Source organism: Labrus mixtus, chromosome 16 (genome assembly GCF_963584025.1).
Source record: "Labrus mixtus chromosome 16, fLabMix1.1, whole genome shotgun sequence".
In the NCBI taxonomy this organism is placed as follows: Eukaryota; Metazoa; Chordata; class Actinopteri; order Labriformes; family Labridae; genus Labrus; species Labrus mixtus.
In genome coordinates, this window is record NC_083627.1 from 9,801,572 (window position 1) to 9,820,918 (window position 19,347).

General features: G+C 42.7%; 1 protein-coding gene across 13 annotated transcripts in view; it reads left to right on the forward strand.

Moving 5' to 3' along the window:
* The first annotated feature begins 1,179 nt into the window (after positions 1-1,179).
* ptprua (protein tyrosine phosphatase receptor type Ua) overlaps positions 1,180-19,347 on the forward strand; it is a 206,771-nt gene continuing 188,603 nt past the window's right edge. For 7 of the 13 annotated variants that reach the window (XM_061059280.1, XM_061059282.1, XM_061059281.1 and 4 more), the window contains exon 1: positions 1,181-1,442. In XM_061059280.1, coding sequence (XP_060915263.1) covers positions 1,373-1,442 — 70 coding nt within the window. In that variant the 5' untranslated portion in view covers positions 1,181-1,372. Of the gene's footprint in view, positions 1,443-19,347 lie in introns of all 13 variants that reach the window. The other 6 variants (XM_061059287.1, XM_061059290.1, XM_061059289.1 and 3 more) reach the window with 2 other exon arrangements.

Below are 19,347 nucleotides of genomic sequence, written 5' to 3' on the forward strand. Positions count from 1 at the left end.
AGAGATGGAAAAACATACAAAATGAGAGAAGGGATTGGATCAGGATAATAAAACCAAAATGATTGACATCCAATCCTCACACAGAAAGAGAGCAATATTAGAAATGACCACAGAAGAAGAATTAGAAGAGTGGCTCTGAACATGTCAGGTCCAAGCAGCAACCTCCATTGCTGAAAAATTTGGACAATGCAGAAATTTAAACAAAACTGCACTTCCTCAGGTGTCCACTGGAGTCTGGCTGCAGCAGACCTGGACGTCACATACACACCCTGTATTAAAACGTTTTTACAACAGAAATGATCATGTTTACAACCTGGTGCAAAAAAACCATTTAGGTTCTTATTAGTTAATGACTTTATCGACACACTTTACAGGGGGCGTGAATATTTTTAGAACTCCCGTTTTGGTATTACGAATGGACATAAGTTATGTCACGTTGTTTGTTAAAAGGCTTAAGGCTCAGCTCTCTGCCTGTCGTTAGTGGATCAAAAGTTTGATAAAGTCAGAATTTCCAATATGGCCGCCACCATGTAGACTTCCAAAACAGGCCTTCAGACTCGGGCCTGTGGTCAAAAGTCTATGGTCAAGTCTGGAGTTTAGTGCTCGTCCAATAATGGGCGTAGATAGTAAAGATGTGCGTTCTGAAAATTGACTTCTCCACATTTTTGTTCGAAAACATTTTTAAAAAGGGGCTTAACATTAAATATAAAAGTTAACCAGCTAAATAGATATTTACAGGTAAAGGATACTTAATGCATGATGTTTGTGAAATATAAACGTATATCAAGCTCAGACACAGCTTTGGTAGCTTTTGGGCAAAGTTTTTACTTCTCCTCCTAAAAGAGATAAAAAGTTACCATTTGTGATTTTTAGCTTTAAAAGGAGATCAGTAATATGTCTGTTTTGAAGCCTCCAAACTGTTCCATGCTATGTGAATGTGACTGTGCATGTTTTGGTACTCCAGTATGAAAAGGGGTTGTGAATCATTGTTTGTGATATCCCCCTCCTGGCCACATGGAGGCGCCGCAGACCTGCATTCCTGCGCCCCACTTTCTCGCTTTACAGTGCAAAAAGTAGCGGAGCCGTTACAGGAAAAAGAGGGGGGGCGGGGGAGGGGGGGGGCGCTCTCTTTTTTTTTTTTTTTTTGAAAGCTTTAGCTCGAGATCAGATGCTCCCTGTGCGGGCTGTGAGGGAGCAGAGAGGTAGACAGGCAGGCAGGCAGGCAGCGCTTCTGCAGAGGGATCCGGCGATGAATGGGAGCTGAGCGCACAACTTCTCTCCAGTCCTGCCGCCGCTGCTGCTGCTGGAGTTTGCTTTTAGGGTTTTTCTTCTTGTGACAGTGAACGAGCTGGACTTTACTTCTTCTGCCAATATGCATTCAGCAGCTTTGCTACTGATGCTGGCCGTCAGGATCTACGCAGACGGCATGGAAGGACCAACAGGTAAAAGAAAGGAAATCAGCTTACGCACCTGTACATTCTCCTCACCGACTGAGCTGCTGCTTCAAAGTTAACTGTCAGGCTTTTAAAGTGGTTGTTCTCCTCACATGCGTACACACATGTCGAAGTCAAGGGGGGGTCTGTTAACTTCAGAAGTTGTCTCTTAGAGTGTGTGAATATCGCTTTTGCTGTAGTTAAGTTGTTTGAGCTTTCTCCTTTGTGCACACACAGTGAAACGTTAATATTCCAGTGGCCATGAAATATGAAATTTCCTGCATCCTCTTGAGTATAATCACAGCATCATTTCATTACACGACTCAGTGGCAGCCTATTTGGGGAATATTCTCCCAGGGCAACCCCTCTGAAGATGAAATCTGCAAAGTTAAACAAAAAAAAAAAAAAAAAAAGTTTAGAAAAAAAAAAAAGGGGAAAGAGGAGGCATTATTATGCATTAAAATTCTCTCTCTGCACTCTCTCTCTCCATCTCTGCCCAGTGCATTCAGCATCACGACTGTCATGTTTTCATTGTTAAGACTTCAGTACATGGCAGCACCATTCTCTGCACCAATGTCTGGTGTAAATCTAGATTACATCCCAGTGTGAAATCATCTGTGAAAAGATGTTTTTTTTTTTTTTTTGCTGATGTATGTGCTGATGCTGCCTTGCCTGTATGTTAATAGTATTGATTGAGCATAATCAGCTGCTGATTCAGGGGATAAATTGGTCGACTTGTTTTTGTCTTAAGTTGCAATATCAGCCATTAGAGGCAAGAGCGTGTTGAACAAATCCAGAGGACGTTTTGATTTTATTTGCTGCTACAATCAAAAACAGTGGAGATGAATAAGTAATGTCAGTGTTGCGCTCTGAATACAAGCACTTGGCAGCTGATCCAAATATTCTCTGTGTATATCAAACAGACTGTGATAGACAGAAGGAGATCGTTTTAGAGTGTTCTTCAGAGAGGAAAACTGAGATTTTTCAGCCATAATACCTGAAATCCACCGAGCCTTCACCAAACTGGAGTTGAAACCTTTTTTTCACTTTGCCTGTGGCGACTTTCACATTTGAACGGCTGAAGCTTTTTTTTTTTTTATGAAGATTTCCGAGGCCTCTGAACCTGATCTTTTCAGGAACACTGTGGAGTATGATGAAGAAAAAAAAAAAAAAGTCTCTCAACTCAAAGTCAAGTACAAGTGCAGCTCAGGAATGCTCTGCAACTGGTGCGAGCACTGCAGCTACGATATAAATACTCGGGTTCACGCGTATCAGTTACACGGCCACCAGAACCAGTTGCTGAACAGACGTGCACTGAGCCACTCCCTGCTCTCCAGGATCGGGATCGAGTTCTGTTGGCATGATTTAATGGAACAAGCCAACGGTCTTATGAGATTACAAAGGAGTACAGAGAAGACCGTCTTATAGCCAGCTGGCATGCTTTCAGTTCAATAGCTGGGAACGAATTCTGCTGTAAACATTCGACACTTGTGGGAAATGCTTTGCACACAGGTCAACACAAAAGTGGTGCCAACTGCTCCTGTGTCTGCGCTTGAATAGAACCTCATACGACTGAAATCTGTTTATTTCACCTAGAATCCTTCAAGCACTGAAAGCTGGCATTAGAGGCCCAGATCATTTGTTCACTGATCAGATGTTTGCTGAGATAAGTGCAGCACAGTACGATGAACCCATCACAAAAGTCTGAATTTATCGCAATAACTCATAATGTAATGCATGTAAACATCTTACCAGTTGAATGAAGGCCTGTGTATACAGTATAAAAAAAGCTCTTCCACTATTTTGATGCAGTCATATGAAGCTAAAGCTAGCTATCAGCTAACCTCACATGGACGGATGGAGGGACTTGCAGACAGATATATTCCGAGGAACAGCAGATATACATAGAAAATGAGTTATTGCTAATATTATGCCCTCTTTAATTCTGTGTATTTATCGCAAATCTTACCGTTGTATTGAATAATAATATCGCACATGGCATATTTTTATCATATCATGCAGGCCTTGTTCAAAGCTTCCATTTAAACAAAGTGATAGCTGCTTATATCCGGAACCCTAGTTTATGTTTCGTATCGTTCATTTTTCTGTAAATTTAAGTTTATCAAATCCGCACCAGCAGTGCTGCAAAAACCAATTGCGTTCTTTATCAGTTATCTATAATTAATTACAGTTTGTTGCTTTATAAAATGATACAACTAAGGTCCTAGGTGATGTGTTCTCATTCTGGCAGTCAAAATCCTTGAGCTATTTGATTACATTTTATTCTCTAAATTATTTAGAAATTACAATCAAATAAGTGTCCTGTTGATTTTCTCAGTGTCGACGTATAAAATAACTGTTGCCGGTCTGACTGGCAACATGCTGGCCTGCCTCTATCCATTTATCAACTAGCTGATTAAAACGATACAATCTCCTTTTTTTTTTAAAAATGATTGATGACATGGGGAAAGTACCACAGGTTTAAATAAACGACAGCTCTCTAGTCATATCTGAGTATAGGGCGTATTTAAAGAACAAACTGAAGTTCTTAATGCTTGGAAACTGCATAGTCCACACGAATCAGTCGTTCACTCGATCATTTGTTAAGTCTTTAACACGATTAATTAAAGGTCGACATAGATTCTCAAATCTCTGCTGTTTAGCCTTAATTATGTGAGTTATCATTTCTAAAGAAAGGCCTAATAACATCTCTTATCCAATGAGTAGTTCTCCTCGGTGTTTGAACATTTCTCCAAAACAATGCTTTACATTTATCTCAGGTCACTAAATGCTTGTTCATTTTTTTAAATAATTATGTTTCTCAGAAAATAAGCCCCCCAAAAAAAGCTTAGGCTTGAAATGATCTTCTCCATTATACTTCTTACCTCTGATTATTTTTAGTCCATGAATTGCTGCACATCTTGGGTGGTGGTTACAATTCTTAGGTCTTTTCTCTTTTGGTCCTGATACTCAAAGTTTTATCGTGATTTAGGGAAACGTAAGCCCCCCTCTCCAGCTTCAAGCCAAATGCAATGTTTTAAAAGTTGAAGAACATTGCCTGTCATCGAAACGTTTTTTTGATTGAGATCAGAAGAAGAATAAGTTAACAAGGCCAAAGACATTGGCACATTGGTTTTTCATCATTAGGAGTGAGTCAGCTGATGGCTGTGTGAATGTGTGGAGGAAATCTTTTCTTAAAGGATCATTGAGGGGAGTGTATGTCTTTGTTAAACGAGAATGGAGGGAAGAGAGAGAATGACACACCAACTCTGTTAATTGTGAGGTTGACGTATTCTTGACACTTTGCTACTCACACGTTTTTGTTGACAGCTCAAGGAGAAAATCCTCAGGTAATGAGCGTCGCAGTTTTTGGGTGTCATATAGGAGGATCTGTGGGTGCTGAAGTTTCAATACCTTCAACAGGTTGTTTCATGCAGCTTTAAAGAGCAGATGCAGGGTTGCTGTCGCTTTGCATTTCCCTTGTATAAAAGCAATTCTCCAGGATTAAAGTGGAGTGCCGTTGTGTAGCTGCACCTTGAGGTCTTGTACCTCAGCTCCATAGTTTCAACCTCAGGAATGTGTGACTGTTGAGGCGAGGTGAAGCCTGCCGTGTAGTCCCTGTTAGCTGGGACTCCGAGGACTCCGAGAAAGACGGTCAATTAATCCTAAAATGAAACCACGTGAGCGAACCCCAACACTGAGCGCCGCTGACATACAGCCACGAACACTCTGACATAGAGGTCGGACGGAGTTTAGCTGAAAAAGACCACACTGAAATTGCCGCTGACACAGGAAGCTGGGCTTTCACAGGCTGCTGGGAGGATGAAGAGATGTTGCTTGGTGTGTATCGATGTGGCTCCGGATCTGTGCTAATCCAACAGAAAAATAGCCCGACACACACGGCTCTCCAGGGGCAAATGTGGAGGCTGTAAATGGGGAAAATGGAGCGTATGCTCACACAAAAGGCAATGATGAAATGTGGTTGTTCTGGAGGAAATAACACGAGATTCCTTAATGGAACAATGGTGAATTGCATAACGGCTACACGGTGTTCAAGAAATGAGTACACTCTGTAATTATAGCTCATGGTAATGAGGTGGCAAAGAAACAAGGGCTGTTTTCACACCCGTTTTTACAAAGGAAGAAAAATCACTAAAATCTCTCAGCATAAGCCGGTCCACATTGTTTACCGGACAGTTACAAGCCCTCAGAGCCGTGGGACTCACATTCAGAAGCCACAACCTGCCGTATAATTGTCCGTCTGGCTGAAGAAAAATGGATGCAATTAAGCTTGAAATGGATAAAAATGACCAATTTGAAATGATTAAGTGCAGCCCACGTTCCAATCCTAACCTTTCTGAAGCCCTATCACATCAGTTGCATATCACCAGCAGACTACTGAAGCCTGTTTTCCTTTTGTTGAAATTGTGCGGTCAAGCATTGAATGTGTGAACGTACTCAGACAGCCAGACGGACAGTCGCTGCCGACGCCAGCCGAATGGCCTTGCCAAGGTGGAAACCAATAAGACCTTTCATCACCTATCTCTCCCTCCACCCCTCCGTGATGGCTTTTGAGAAATCTCTCCTGCTAGTCGCCTGTATCCAAAAAGATTCTGTTTCCACGCAGAGCTTTACTGGCAGTGTGGCTAAAGCAAACTTGAAAAGGTGTTCGACAGAATGATGTTACTGTTAATCATCACAGCTGAAGAGAGCCAAGAGACTTGGCGAACTGAACTGCAAGAAGATTGTTTATATATCACGAGAAAAAGTTTTCTGTCATCATTGTCGGAGGGGTCAGCTTGTGATTGGACTCAATTTTCTCTTTCAGTGAAGCCTGTGAAAAGAAATGTTGCCTCAGACGGACCTTCTTGTGTCTGTCTGCTGAAATCCAGCATCTATGTGCTCCATCAGTCTGTCTGTGTTGTGTCTGCATCAGTTGGGTTTAAATTGCTTTGTGTTCTTGATTAAGATTCAAGTGAGGTAGATTCAGCTAGATTGCTTATTTCTCGTTTGAATGCCTTTATTGTAGAGACAGGGCAGTGGATAGGGTCAGAAATCAGAGAGAGAGAGTGGGGAATGACATGCGGGAAAGGAGCCACGGGTCAGAATCGAACCCGGGCTGCCCTCTTTGAAGACTATGGCCTTCATACATGGGGCGCGCACTAACCACAAGCCTACAGCGCCCCTGACCTACTGTTATTTCTACACTATTAGTAAAAATGGTTAATATTAAAGCACGTGAAATGAGCGGCTTCGACTTAGTGGTCGTCTCTCAGCCAGAAAGTCGAGGGGGTTTGATCCCCAGCACCTGCAGCCACATGTCCGATGTGTCCTTGGGCAAGACACTCAACCTCAAATGGCTCCGGCTGATTTGTCGTTGGCGTTACGTATGAATGGGATTAGCTGATACTAATGGACACTTTAAAGGTCCCATATTCAGCTTTTTCTGGTTTTATATGCTCTTTAGTGTGTTTTCCAAGTGTCTTGTGCATGTTTAGACACATCTATGTGCAAAAATTCAAAGTCCGCGGAAACGCGGCTTCTCCTACCTCCTCCTGTTAGCTGTAGCATTAGCTGCATGTAACGCTCGGTTCTAGCCCCCCTCGATAAAAATTGTCAGTCATTGTCAGTGTGAGATCACTGATCTAAGCCCATTGGCTCGTTGTGGCAAGCCCTGCAGCTCATGTTGAAATTTCCCGAGACACGTGCTGAGCAACTGACCAATAACGACAGAGCAGAGCGGATCGGCAGACCAATCAGAGCAGACTTGGCCCACGTGGGGTCTAACAGTGGGGGCTCAGCAGAGTGTAGCTGACGGACTCGGAGCGTGGAGGGAGCAAGGAGGAGCAGTACATGAAAACAGACACTTTTTTCGGACTTTAGCTATTGTGAACGTACAAAAGTAGGTCCATAGATTAAATATACGAACCGCAAAAAGGGCATAATATGGGCTCTTTAATTAGCGACCTCTACCATCAGTGTGTGAATGTGTAGGTGTGACCTGCGGTGTAAAGAGCTTTGAGTAGTCAGAAGACTAGAAAAGAACTAAACAAGCTCAAGTCCATTTGAGTGATATATCTGCAAGATGGATAAATCTTTGACAGAGCTCGGCTGAGTTTGACTTGTCATATTTTTTCCCCGCCTCCACAAATTCATCACATTATTGTTTAGCAGGGCTTTTCTTTTTCATCCAGATGTTGATCATTTGTGGCGTTAGCAATCAGACCGTCTCCATCTATTATCTCCTTATGCAATATGTTCATGAAGCTAATCTAACAGAGCTGCTGCCACTCGTGCGTGCCTGTCACCATCATGCGTTGGTAATGGAGCTGACAGACCTGCCAGACTGCTTTGGCCTGAACCCAGGAGGCGTCTTTGTGGGGAAAAGAACCAGGAATCGGCGTCACCTCTCCAGGTGTTAGAAATGTTGTCGCCCCCCCCCCCCCCCCAAACAAACATCAACAACAAATCATTACTGAGCAGATGGAGTTGTGCCAGCAGGCATCGCGCTGCTTGTCAAGCTGATCGCTAAACATGTTGAGACAATATAAGTGAATTTGTTCACTTTTAGGCGTCCTCGTGTTCACCGAATGTCGACGTTGGAATTCAATTTGGAGTACTTTTAAGGAAGCTGCTTGCTTTTGTGATTGCTCACTCCTTCCTTCAGTGACTCATTTCATTTTCTTACAAAGCCTTATTTCAACAAGCTTTATAATGATCTGCTGCGTGGAACGCCTCATGGCATCAGTAGAATAGTTGAAGAGAATGAATTCACTTGGCATGAACTCTTCAGCTGCTTGAGAATCAGCTGCTGGTGGAATCTGGATGTCGGAATCTGCTGTGTGATGTGAGTATGCAGAGGGCTCTTATTATTTATTTTCACTGGATGGACCTGCTGCTGCAGATACAAAGACAAGGCCCTTAAAAACCTACTTCCCAGCTAGAGATTCTCAGACCTTCTTCTTTATTTGTTGAACATTTCTGGAAATCTTCAAGCGTAGTGTTCTCACTGTCTAAATATGAGAGCTCACAAGCTGCTATCGATCATGTCTCAAATAGGGACTGACCGATATGAGATTCTGGGGGCCGATAAGAGATGTTGGAGGCCAATACTGTTATCGATATTAGGGAGAGAAAAAATCCGATACCGATATATCGGCTGATATCTTTCTTAGATCTATGTCTGATTTGGAGAGATAAATATAGATATACACATTTATTGAGTTGATCCCTCAAATGCAGTTTTCAAACAAGTGTGGAAAAGATTTATAATAAAGACAAGATGGTCTGTGATAATGCTTGTTGTAATCCATATAGCGCCCTCTGCTGGTGAAAGAGAACTGCTAGTGTAATACAATGAAACTCAAATGAAAAGTTATTTGACTAGTGAATAAATCTATTAATATCGGCGCATATCTGAGATAAAAGTAGCCGATACCTTTAGTCACTGTATAAGCTAATACTGCACGATATAATCGGCCGGCCGAATTATCGATTGGGCTCTAGTCTCAAATTGTCCGAGAGTGTAAAGGTGATGCTTTGAATGCAGCAGATCACCTGATTACGGTGAAGTCATGGTGCAGACGAGTTATCTGTCTCTGTACAATAAAAATCTCTACATTCCATGTCAGACAAAATGTCTCTTAATTCCTCTAACAGAAGGAAATTTCATCAAGCCCGACAGCGACACTTATCTCGTCAAATCTGAAGGAATAAGCCACGAACAGTTTCACCTTCAAACATGGCCTGTGCGGACTTATGGGCGCTGATGATGTGTATGCTTTCCTGCGCCTTTATGTAGCTCTAGTGGTGTGTATTGACTTTCCTTCACTGTGAACACTGCAGCTGTGTCTCAATTATAGATACAACACAGTTATTCCGGCCAGGTTTTGACAATATAGAGCACTTATACTATAAAAGGGAAAACAGAAAGTTACTCTTAAGAAAGTAATTACACTCTATGAATTTGCTACAGTATGTTTTTTGTGTTTGGAAAGCACAGAGTATGCTACAGACATGCTGCTGAAAGCTGCAGAACATACACCTTTAATTTACTGACTGGTGAGAGAAAAGCAACACAGATTTTAGACCTTGGTGTATTAATTTAAGGGCGAAGATAAGTTTTCTCCCCCAGTAACGTTGTAATAGATTAGAAGCATTTTACTTTTGCGCAAAAACTATAAAACTAAAAAAACATTTTGAGAGAAAATTAACTTAAATGAATGCATGGTAAGTCCATTCCTTTTCTGCTTAATGAGTTAAACTAATTATTAAGTCCAGTGCTCTCTGCTTTAAGCCTGCAGCAAAACAAACATAATGTCCAATCAACATTTGTGGAAATACGTCGAGCAGTGTCCACCACCCAGCAGTGATCGGTCTGTCAGAGAGTAGGTTGAGGCGTATTACTGTTTTTTTTTTCCCAGTTAATGGTTAGATGGTCAAATAAGCACAAAAATGAAGAAAAGAAGTTCCAAACCAAGTGCAAATCCAGATCGCAGCAGTCAGTTAAATCTGACAGTGTGGAGGCTGATTCGATCTTTCCTCCACGGTGCTACCAGAAGAAACTAAACTAAGATCTCCATAAACACTACCTGAAGCACAATCATTTACCAAAATACTTTTAAAACTCATTTCTTGTTTGATCCCTTAAAACCAACTGAATATACTGAATCCTGAGACAAATAAACATAGTGCATTTTAGCTGTGTAAATATGGACAGTCAACTCTGTGTCCTTCTGTTGTTCAAAAGTGAAGCCAAAACAGCCAAGGGACGGGTGCTGACATATTGCACTGGTGATGTAATTTGGAGCCAAGACAAGGAGAAAGGGAGCTGGCTGGTGGAAAGTTGACGCCACAACCCTCACCCTAACCAAAGACACATTAAACTTACGGATTAAAAGGTGTAATGGAAAAATTTACTGTCGAGGACACGTTTTACTTACAGCTTTACTTAAATGCTGCAATAATTTTATACGTAATATTCTTGTTTTGTCTTTACTCAAGATGAAGGTTTCTTACAAATAGCTGAATATCAAAGATACTTAGACTTGAAGTTTCCTTGACATTACTGTTGTGCAACTTGTTGAAATGTATGACAAAATGTATTTGATATTTGACTGCGCCTATATCTGCAACCTATAGAAGATAGGCATGAAGGTTTTTCTGTGAAGCACGTGTATATAAACCCAAGCATGTTGTGATTACTTCGAGCTTTCCTTCAGACTGTATTGACACTCTGAAGCTTTGTTCCTTCTCCTTGCAAGAAGAATTAAACTAAACAAAGACATTGATTGACTCGTGATCCTTTCTTTTGCATTGTTAACAGAAATTTCCAGCATAAAGGTCAAAGATCCCTCGTGTTAGTACAGTCCACAGCAGAACAGATTGGAGGAAGGTTATAGAAAGATCCATGACTGTATAGATTGTTTTTATTACATTTTCTCTCGCCTTTCATCCTCTACTCTGCTGATACTGTTGACAACGTTACAAGGAGCATCATTGTACAACAGAGCTGTCAATCATGACCTTTCATCCGCTCTTTTTGTATCAAATATCTAATTAAAACAAAACTACTGAGAAAATTGGATCCTTAGACTTGCGTCATCATGGTAAGAAGTAACTTTGATGACTAGAACCTGGTGTGAGAACATTTTATTTGATGTGTATTTTGATTTTAAAGTTTGGCCTATGTTCCATCTGTTAACATGGAGGAGGCGGGGTTTACTGCAGCCAATCAACAGTGAGAGCTCTCAATCTTTTGGAGAAAAAAAAAACTATACCTTTGAATACAGAAAAAGCTTAAGTGCAAATATATCTGTGTTCCTTTAGCTGGTATGGAAACACTTATGGGGAAGTTTTTGTACAGCTGTTTTTTTTTTTTTTATTGATCACATACCTGAACTGAAAAAAGCTTTTTTGAAAGAACGCTCTCTCAATGTGAGAGAATACAGAGTCCTTACTATTGATGTCAGGTTATTCTATAAGCACTATTTTCAAAAAGGTTTTAAAGGACACAGTTTTAGGCCTAGAAAGAGAAAGTAGACAAAGCAGGTTGAGGGAAGGTGGGTACAAGGCCGCCTGTTCAAAGCCATGGGAATGCTCTCAACATCACAGATTGATGAAAGATAACAGTGCGGAGCTTTGGAGGCAGGATTTTCCCTTCCTGGTGTATAGAAATCATTGCTCTCAGCACACAGACATGGCAGCTGAGATTGATGATATGGAATCCTGTTGGTTCAAGCTGAAACTGTGTGCTTGCATTACGGATGAGTTGGACACAGCGTTGAGATATGCAGGAGCATGACTGTTCTGCGGTGATGGCTGCCTGTCCGTTTAGTCCTCTCCTGCTCTGCGTCATATTCCGCCGCTGCCGCCGTTACCTCCCGGATTTTTGTCACCGCTGCTTGACAGCCAGCCGTGAATAATCTTTATGAATATTCCTCTTATCGTTCCTGCTGCTTAGCCCACGGTGTGTTTACACTGCTGCTGCTGAACCAATTGTCCAAGCTGTTCCCACGGCCACGGAACCTGTGGTCAGACCTGTCACAGCTGATGACAGGATGACGTGAGTCACGCCGCTGGCAGTCGACAGGAAGCTCATTCGTGCCGCGGCAGGGACGACTGCGCTGCACATTCAGCAAACGGCGGGTCAGAGCTCAGCCGCTGGATGATTTTGTGGTGGTGCTGTCACATGTGTCGCTTTAGATTGAGATGACAATCGGGGCCAAACTGCGAGAATACCATTTCACTCGCTTCCTTTCCTCAGAACCTCTTGATGCCAAAAGCTATTTCTTTTCAGCTCTGCTACCTCTCTTTTATCTCTCCGACTTCTCCCTCCTGGGATCCCATGTTCAGTCCCCTGTGTTATTAATGTAGAAGACCCTATTGCTGATAAACTCGAGTTGGATTAAGGGGCCAGACTACAAACTTCTTATTACTCCCCCTTCATTTTTGTGAGATACAAGGAAAAAGTCAGTGATATGGAGCAGGACTCAGGGTGTGTAGGTCCCTGGATGGCTGTAGATATTACTCTTTAAAAAGTAGCCGTTTAGAGTTATCAAACCTGTGGGCCTCCCAGTGTCCCTGTGGGGCTCAAGAGATATTAAAAGTTTGAGAGAAACTCTCAAGGAAAAAAAAAATTAAATAAGTAAGAAGACAAGTCCCTCTACGGAGCGAACAAGGGCACTGCGGCAGCACCTGCTCACCCCTGTCAAGGTTAGCGGTGACCCTCCTGTGCACAGCAGGGGAGGTTATGCAGCATGAGCAGCAACACCTGTGTGTCTGCTATCACTGCGGGGCATCTTCATCACCGCCTTCTTCACTTCCTCCTGCTGGAAGGAAATCTGGATCAATGCCACTTTTTGTGACTAAATGTTGCCCTTTTCCGCTGGATCTAACTTTTTAACGGTCTGCGTGAAGTGTGGCGTCTTCAGAGGGAAGATAAAAAAAGGAAAGTGGGGTGATGAGTAATTCTTTCCCCTCCCTCTGCTACTGCTCCAGAGGTGCATTTAAATGCATAACCCGCGAACCATTTTTTTTTTTGTAGATCTGTTCAGAACAACTACTTTGTTCAAAGAAGCTTCTGTCATAAAGGACAACAATCAATAACCATCAATGGTGCTTTAAGAGCACTGATCCATCATTTTCTCTATTGAGGCCAATTTCAGTATCTGTCTCTTCTTCGGTTGTCAAAAATGTCAGTACTTCAACACCTTTTGATACAGAATGTTTTTAAGTGTTAGTCTCCAATATGTTTGTGATCACTTGATCAAAAGGTACCAAAAGCTTAAAGAGAACAAGAGAAAGAAAGAGAGCACTGCAAAAATATAAGAAACAAACAATCGCACCAATAAGTTCTGAGAAGCCAATGTATTTGTGCAATTTAGGACAGTTTGCCTTGGTAATTGAAAACAAGAAATGACTCAACATTGGGCCCCAAGGACTTCTTTTTCTGTTGTTTCATATATGATATAATTTGATTTTTGAATTTTAAATTCATGTACACATGACAACCCTTTCCCATTATACATTGTGATGAGAAAATAAAACAGATAAGATGCCTGTGATCATATATTTGCTATATATCACATTGAAACCCTTATTTTCCCCAAATATAAAGTATCTACACTTCAACTGTTCAGCTAGAATTGGAATGATTTAGATGTAAGTTAGCGTGATGTTGTAAAGTTTTGGTGTGAGGAGGTTTTCACGATAGGTGACACTTTTGCTGAGTGTGCTCACACCTTTGTACTCAGAAGTTCGCAAAGGGATAAGGAAAAACTGTCAGTTTGCAGCAGGATGTGTGAAAAAAACTTCTCCTGAATCATAGGTTTTAAAGTCAGATTAACAAACCGGTGACGGCATTCCTGCTTGGAATGAATTAAACCTTTGCCTCTGAAAGCATCTGTCTTTCCTTGTTTTTTTTTCTCCAAAGTAAGCCCTTGGTTTTTTTGTAGGTTCAATCTCTTTCGTGTTTCTGCCTTCCCTCTTGGCTTGTACATGGAGAAGCCACCTTGGCAGTGACTTATACTGTGGCAGTATTTTGGTAATTTTAAGATTCACAGCACCTGGGCGAGCATCTGCTGTGTTTGCCTTCCAAAAGCCGTCTGCAGTACTGAGTACGAGGGTTTCAGCCTCTGTAACCTCTGAACCCAGACAGCTAAATGTAAAGGCTTACATTCATGAGCAAGAGGCCGAGGGACCTCGGCCTGCATGGGAATGAGCGAGCTGCAGCATCTTTGCATTCAAGAGACGCCTGTTAGCCTAGCCAGGAATGATTGCAGCTATATACCAGTAAGATCCTCATTCTGTTTTATGAGATGTATCACTGCGAGCGCCCAGAGCGCGATGCTGTGGGTTTTATAAGCTCGCCTTACAGGAGGCGTTGTTGAATCATTGATTCAGTAGGAAGGAACCTCTACTGCAGGTGCAGATTTTCTGGCGGAAGCTGAGGAAAAAGAGGAAAGAGTGAAAGAAGAGAGAGTGGAATAAAGGAAGGGGGTCCGGGGGATTATTGATTACATCGGTGGAAGCTGTTGAGAAGCAGCATGGAAATCAGCTGGTGGTCGGCTTCCTTTCTGTGCCGCAACCCGCAGCAACGCCTTTCATCTTCCACCCGCTGTCTGATCCAGCAGGCCCACCCGGGTTGAGAGCGACTCCAGGAAGGGGAGGCGTCCACAGATCGGCCACCAAACATGTGTGTCCCTGTGCCCTCCTGGCCCACACCCCTAATCTCGGCATTAATGGAGTGTGAGCAGATGGCGCCATGACCGGGGTCACTGAACGCGAACACACCAATAATAGGCTAAGAGAGGATGATGAGTCTGGCCCAGACACCGGGGATGATGCACAAATGACCTGTGCAGACATTAAAAAACAGATCTACTTTGTTTGCCCTTGCACAGGGCTGCAGTAGACATATGTTGTTTGTGAGTCGGTCTGAACAGACCCTCCTGTATATTGACCTAGAAATGTGATTGGGCAGCACAAACTTGCATCAAAAGGCTGCTCTGGTGGAGTGTTGCGCAGAAGAGCCTCCTTGCTGGTGTTGATGTATTATGAAACTAAAGCAAACTCTGTCACAGGAGGAGCACATGGCCCTGGACGCTGAGCAGAAACTAGGTTACTCATGGAGTTAAACTGATGGTGCTTTTAAAGATGGAAAACAAATTTAAAGATGCTGCTACAGTACTGTTAAATCCATCAAAAATATGCCCCCCTCGTACTGTGTGTGGCAATCGAGACAATCAGACCTATTTCATTTTTTGAACCAGGCTGTAAACATGTTAATTCTGCTGTAAAAACAGGCTTTTGTGAATATAGTGTGATGTCCTGTGCATCTGCAGCCAGCCTCAAGTGGATACTCAACGAACTGCAGGATTTTGCAATATACTTGCTTTACTTTGCAATACTTAGGATGGTTTTAAATGTAATTCCATATTGGTATTATGGACACATCTTCTTTAAAAAGCCTAAATTAGGCTCTCAATAAGTGGCAAAGACTAAGTTAACCTAGCTTTATTCTCTTTTGAGTTTAAGTTGAGAGCCATGCTGGAAGTGATGTCCTCAGGGCAGTTATTCAGGTGTGCTAATTTATTTCAGTTGCAGGGCTTTCAGGGTAGGTCAAGCAAGGTTTTGTCAGCATTTCTGTACAAAAGAAATATTGTACTTTTGGCAAATGTGGCCCAAAGGAAACATAAATGTAAAACAAATCAAACCTCGGGGACATGGCAGGAAAAAGGCTGAGCTCCAACCTTGAAGCAGGAGCTTTTCAACAGATTTCCTGACTCAGCTGCAAGAGGAAGGTTTTTTTTTTTTTTTTTTTAACATTTAGTTATTTAAATGTGCCACAATCATCCTCTTATATCGTTATCATGTACTTAACAACCACCAGACTTTTAAGTTGTCAGTAGCCACTTACTTGAGAGAGTAGTTAACAGTGGCTCTGATGTTGTTATCAAGAGCGAGGCATGCATACCGTATGTAGAACAATGTGTGACATGTTTGTCATTGTCACTCCGAAGGGACGGTTTGCACATAAATTGCTTCGGCCTGAATCCGTGCTGCCACGCCCACACGGCTCTGTAGCGAGCCCCGGACATCTCTAATTATATGCGCACAAAAGTAGGCTATGCATTGTCTTCATATCTCTACTCGCCCCCCCCCTCCCTCTCTTCTCCACTCCTATCCCTCAATACCACTCGCCAAACTCAGTCACCCACTTTCTGCCAGGCCGGTTGTTAATTAAACCTGCCAATCACGAGAGCGAGAATAGCGGAGGAGTTGCAGAGGAGTACGAGAGTTCTTTACTTTCCAGAAAGTGATTTACGGCCGTGCTTACTTTATGCTAATAGAGCCCGTCACTTCTTCGTTGTCGAGGCTGCAGCCAAGGACAGTAACAGTTGACACTGCCCTGACTCTGTGTACACATGAGTGCATTATGGGAGGGGGGGAGCAATTAATATGAGGCGCAGATTAGGGATCCTGTCCAAAGTGACAGCTGTTTACTCCTGTGTCTTCAGCGACAGGAAGGAGAGGCTGGTTGATTCACCACAGACTGACCTTACACTGAATATGAGAGGTGGGTGTAGCCTCTAGTGTTGGAAGTGAAGTTAATGTGAAAGTGCCCTAAATCCTGCATTAATGCTCATGTTCAGAAAGAGGGTTTCAAACAGATATATGCTTGTATTAAACAACTTGGCCTTGACAATGGGCCTTTAGTACCTCAGTAAACATTTCCAGAATGACTTTAAGGTCTCAGTTGCTGGTTTCAAGTCCTCTTTTATGCAGCATGATGCTCATTTTGTAAATGGTTGCACTATTTAGTACAAAATAGACAATAAAGCAGAGTATGCCTCAGGCTAGAGTGATTCCACATTGAGACTGGTATCAGAGATGCTTCCAAAACAGCCCCGAATTTGGGATCTGGGGTCGTCGAGTACCCTGTTTGTGCACTGATCTGATCATCTTTTTTTAAGGCAGGAATACAACCAACGTGTTTCACTGGATATCATTTCTTTATGGGTCGCTCCAAAACAGTCTTAAGCCGCTCTTTACTGCCATCGTGGTGGTACTTTGGCTGCCACTGGTAACTACTGTTTAAGAACCGATGTCCTGACATTTTTATGATGTGATGATGGCATTAAACAACACTGCAGTGCTAGAAGAGAATCATTCGGGTCACACTGAATTAAGCCATCTTGCTTCAGTGGATACAACATGTCCAAGGAGCTGAACGCAAAGCTGCAGCTAACATAAGCTCAGCTTGTTTTAAACCAGGGAGGGCTCAACCCTCTCTTTCTTGCACAATAGAAATGAGACAATTGTTCTTCAAATAACAATCACAACAGTTTGTTTTAAATTTGAGTGGAATCAGTGTAGCAACCAAACACAAGAGCTTCGACAAAAACACATGTTGATCTCTAAATGGAGTTTATTTTTACAGCCGAAGCACAGTGGCATCCTCTTCAATTCACTTTTGTTGTGCAAATGAGTGACAGGACAAACACAAAAAAAAAACACCAAGATGTTGCCTGCAAGAATGCCAAATGTAAGGCCTCACTTTGGGGATCAAAAAACAATTGGATGGCATCCCTTAGGCTACGATGTGAAAGTATGGCCTTGCCACCTTGGACATGTCTTGCACCCCATCTGTTGACCATGTTTAATATAGAATCCTCAGGACATGGGTTACAGTACAATAGGGTCAATCTGTGGAGCAAAAGAAGAGCGAGCATTGGCAGAACACTTAAAAAAAGGCTGAGTGTTGCCAAATGGGTGACGTCTTAGGAACAAAAAAAAAAAAAAAACGTCTCCCACCATGTCAGTGGATCTTGTTTTTCAGGCATGGCCGGCTTGTTTTTGGCTGGTTTACTGTAAATACTCAGCTAAGTGGAACTCCTTCTTAATTAAGTTGATTTGTTTGTGCTTAATTGGGCCAGAGGCATGCTTGAATTGTTGCTTACTAGACTGCTCACTGAAGCAGAGACGAAAGAATGCCCCGAAACAAAACTGGCCTTACAGTCGTGTGAGAAAGTTATAAAATGTTTCTTCTGTTGTAAATAATTTCTGATAGAGAAAAAGAAAGCCCATGTTTGCCTTACCAGCATAAGTCACACTTGTAACAAGGCTAGAAAAGAACATTAACTCTCTGCAGCTGTGGATCAGTGGTAGAGTCGGTCGTCTCTCAACCAGGCGGTTTGGGGTTTCATCCCCAGCTCCTGCAGCCACATGTCCGATGCGTCCTTGCTCAAGACACTTAACCCTAGTCGATCCCGCTACTTTGAAACCTCTGCAATCAGTGTGTTAATGTGCAGGTTTGACCTGTGGTGTAAAATATGACGACATGTCACAAGAAAGCACATGTGTCTCTGTAATGTGTTCCAGATTACGCAGCTCTCTTCTATACCTTCTCTGGTCAAAACAACCGTTCTAACCTGGAATCGATAGTTACAAAGAAGACGTATGGCTGCTGCATTGTCGTCAGAGAACCCAGCTCTTCAACAGAGCATGTTTTGAGCAGGAGTTGTTTCAAGACATGCATGACTCTGAAGCTAATGTTATGCAGCTCTATGGACACCTGGACCCCTGACTCGGTTCGACCTCTTAACTTTTTCTGGTGCAAGATAAGACCCGTTGGCTCCGGGGGGATTTTGTCAGCAAGGTTCGCCAGAGGGCACCAGGGCTTCTCGCTGGTCCAGACTCTGTAGTTAGGAAAGGGGGGGGGGGGGGGTGAAAAAGGACTGTGTAAGCATGTGGGTGTGTGAGTGCTGACCTAGCCCACGGGTATGAATAAAAATGTCCAGTAATTGCCTGATTCTGTCACTGAGATCGTTACCTCAGGTGTTTGAGTACTCACAGACTCAGGCAGGGGTGTAAGCCTGTGGAGCTCGGCGGGAAAAACAAGCAGATTTTTTAAGGAGTTGGCGTGAGGTCATAATGATTATCAAATGATAATGATTAGGTAGGTAGGGGCCCTTTCACTGTCACTTAATTTGACAGTTGGTCTTAATGATGTTGACATTTCCAATATGCTTGGGAGAAAATTATTATTCTATATATATATTTTTTTTTAAGCAATGGCCCTCATCTCCTCATGTTCTGAAAAACAAAATCACTCACATGGGAAATGTGCGTTGTGGAGCGCGAGGAGGATGGGGAGGAGAGGATGTGGTGGAGCAGGAACTGGGAGGAGGGCACAAGTTTTTTTTCTACTTGATTAGGCAGCTGAAATCATCCTTTGTGAAGGCGAGGGAGGGAGGGAGTCTAAACCTCCCAGAGGAAGGCCTTTTGGGTTCATTGCTGCTGGATTGATGCATAGGGGAGGTTTGTTCTGGGCGCTCTGTCAGGGGCGTGGGCCCATTCAGAGGCGAGACTGGAGGCTCCTGGATTTATTCCGGCCCAGTGGGTAGCTGCA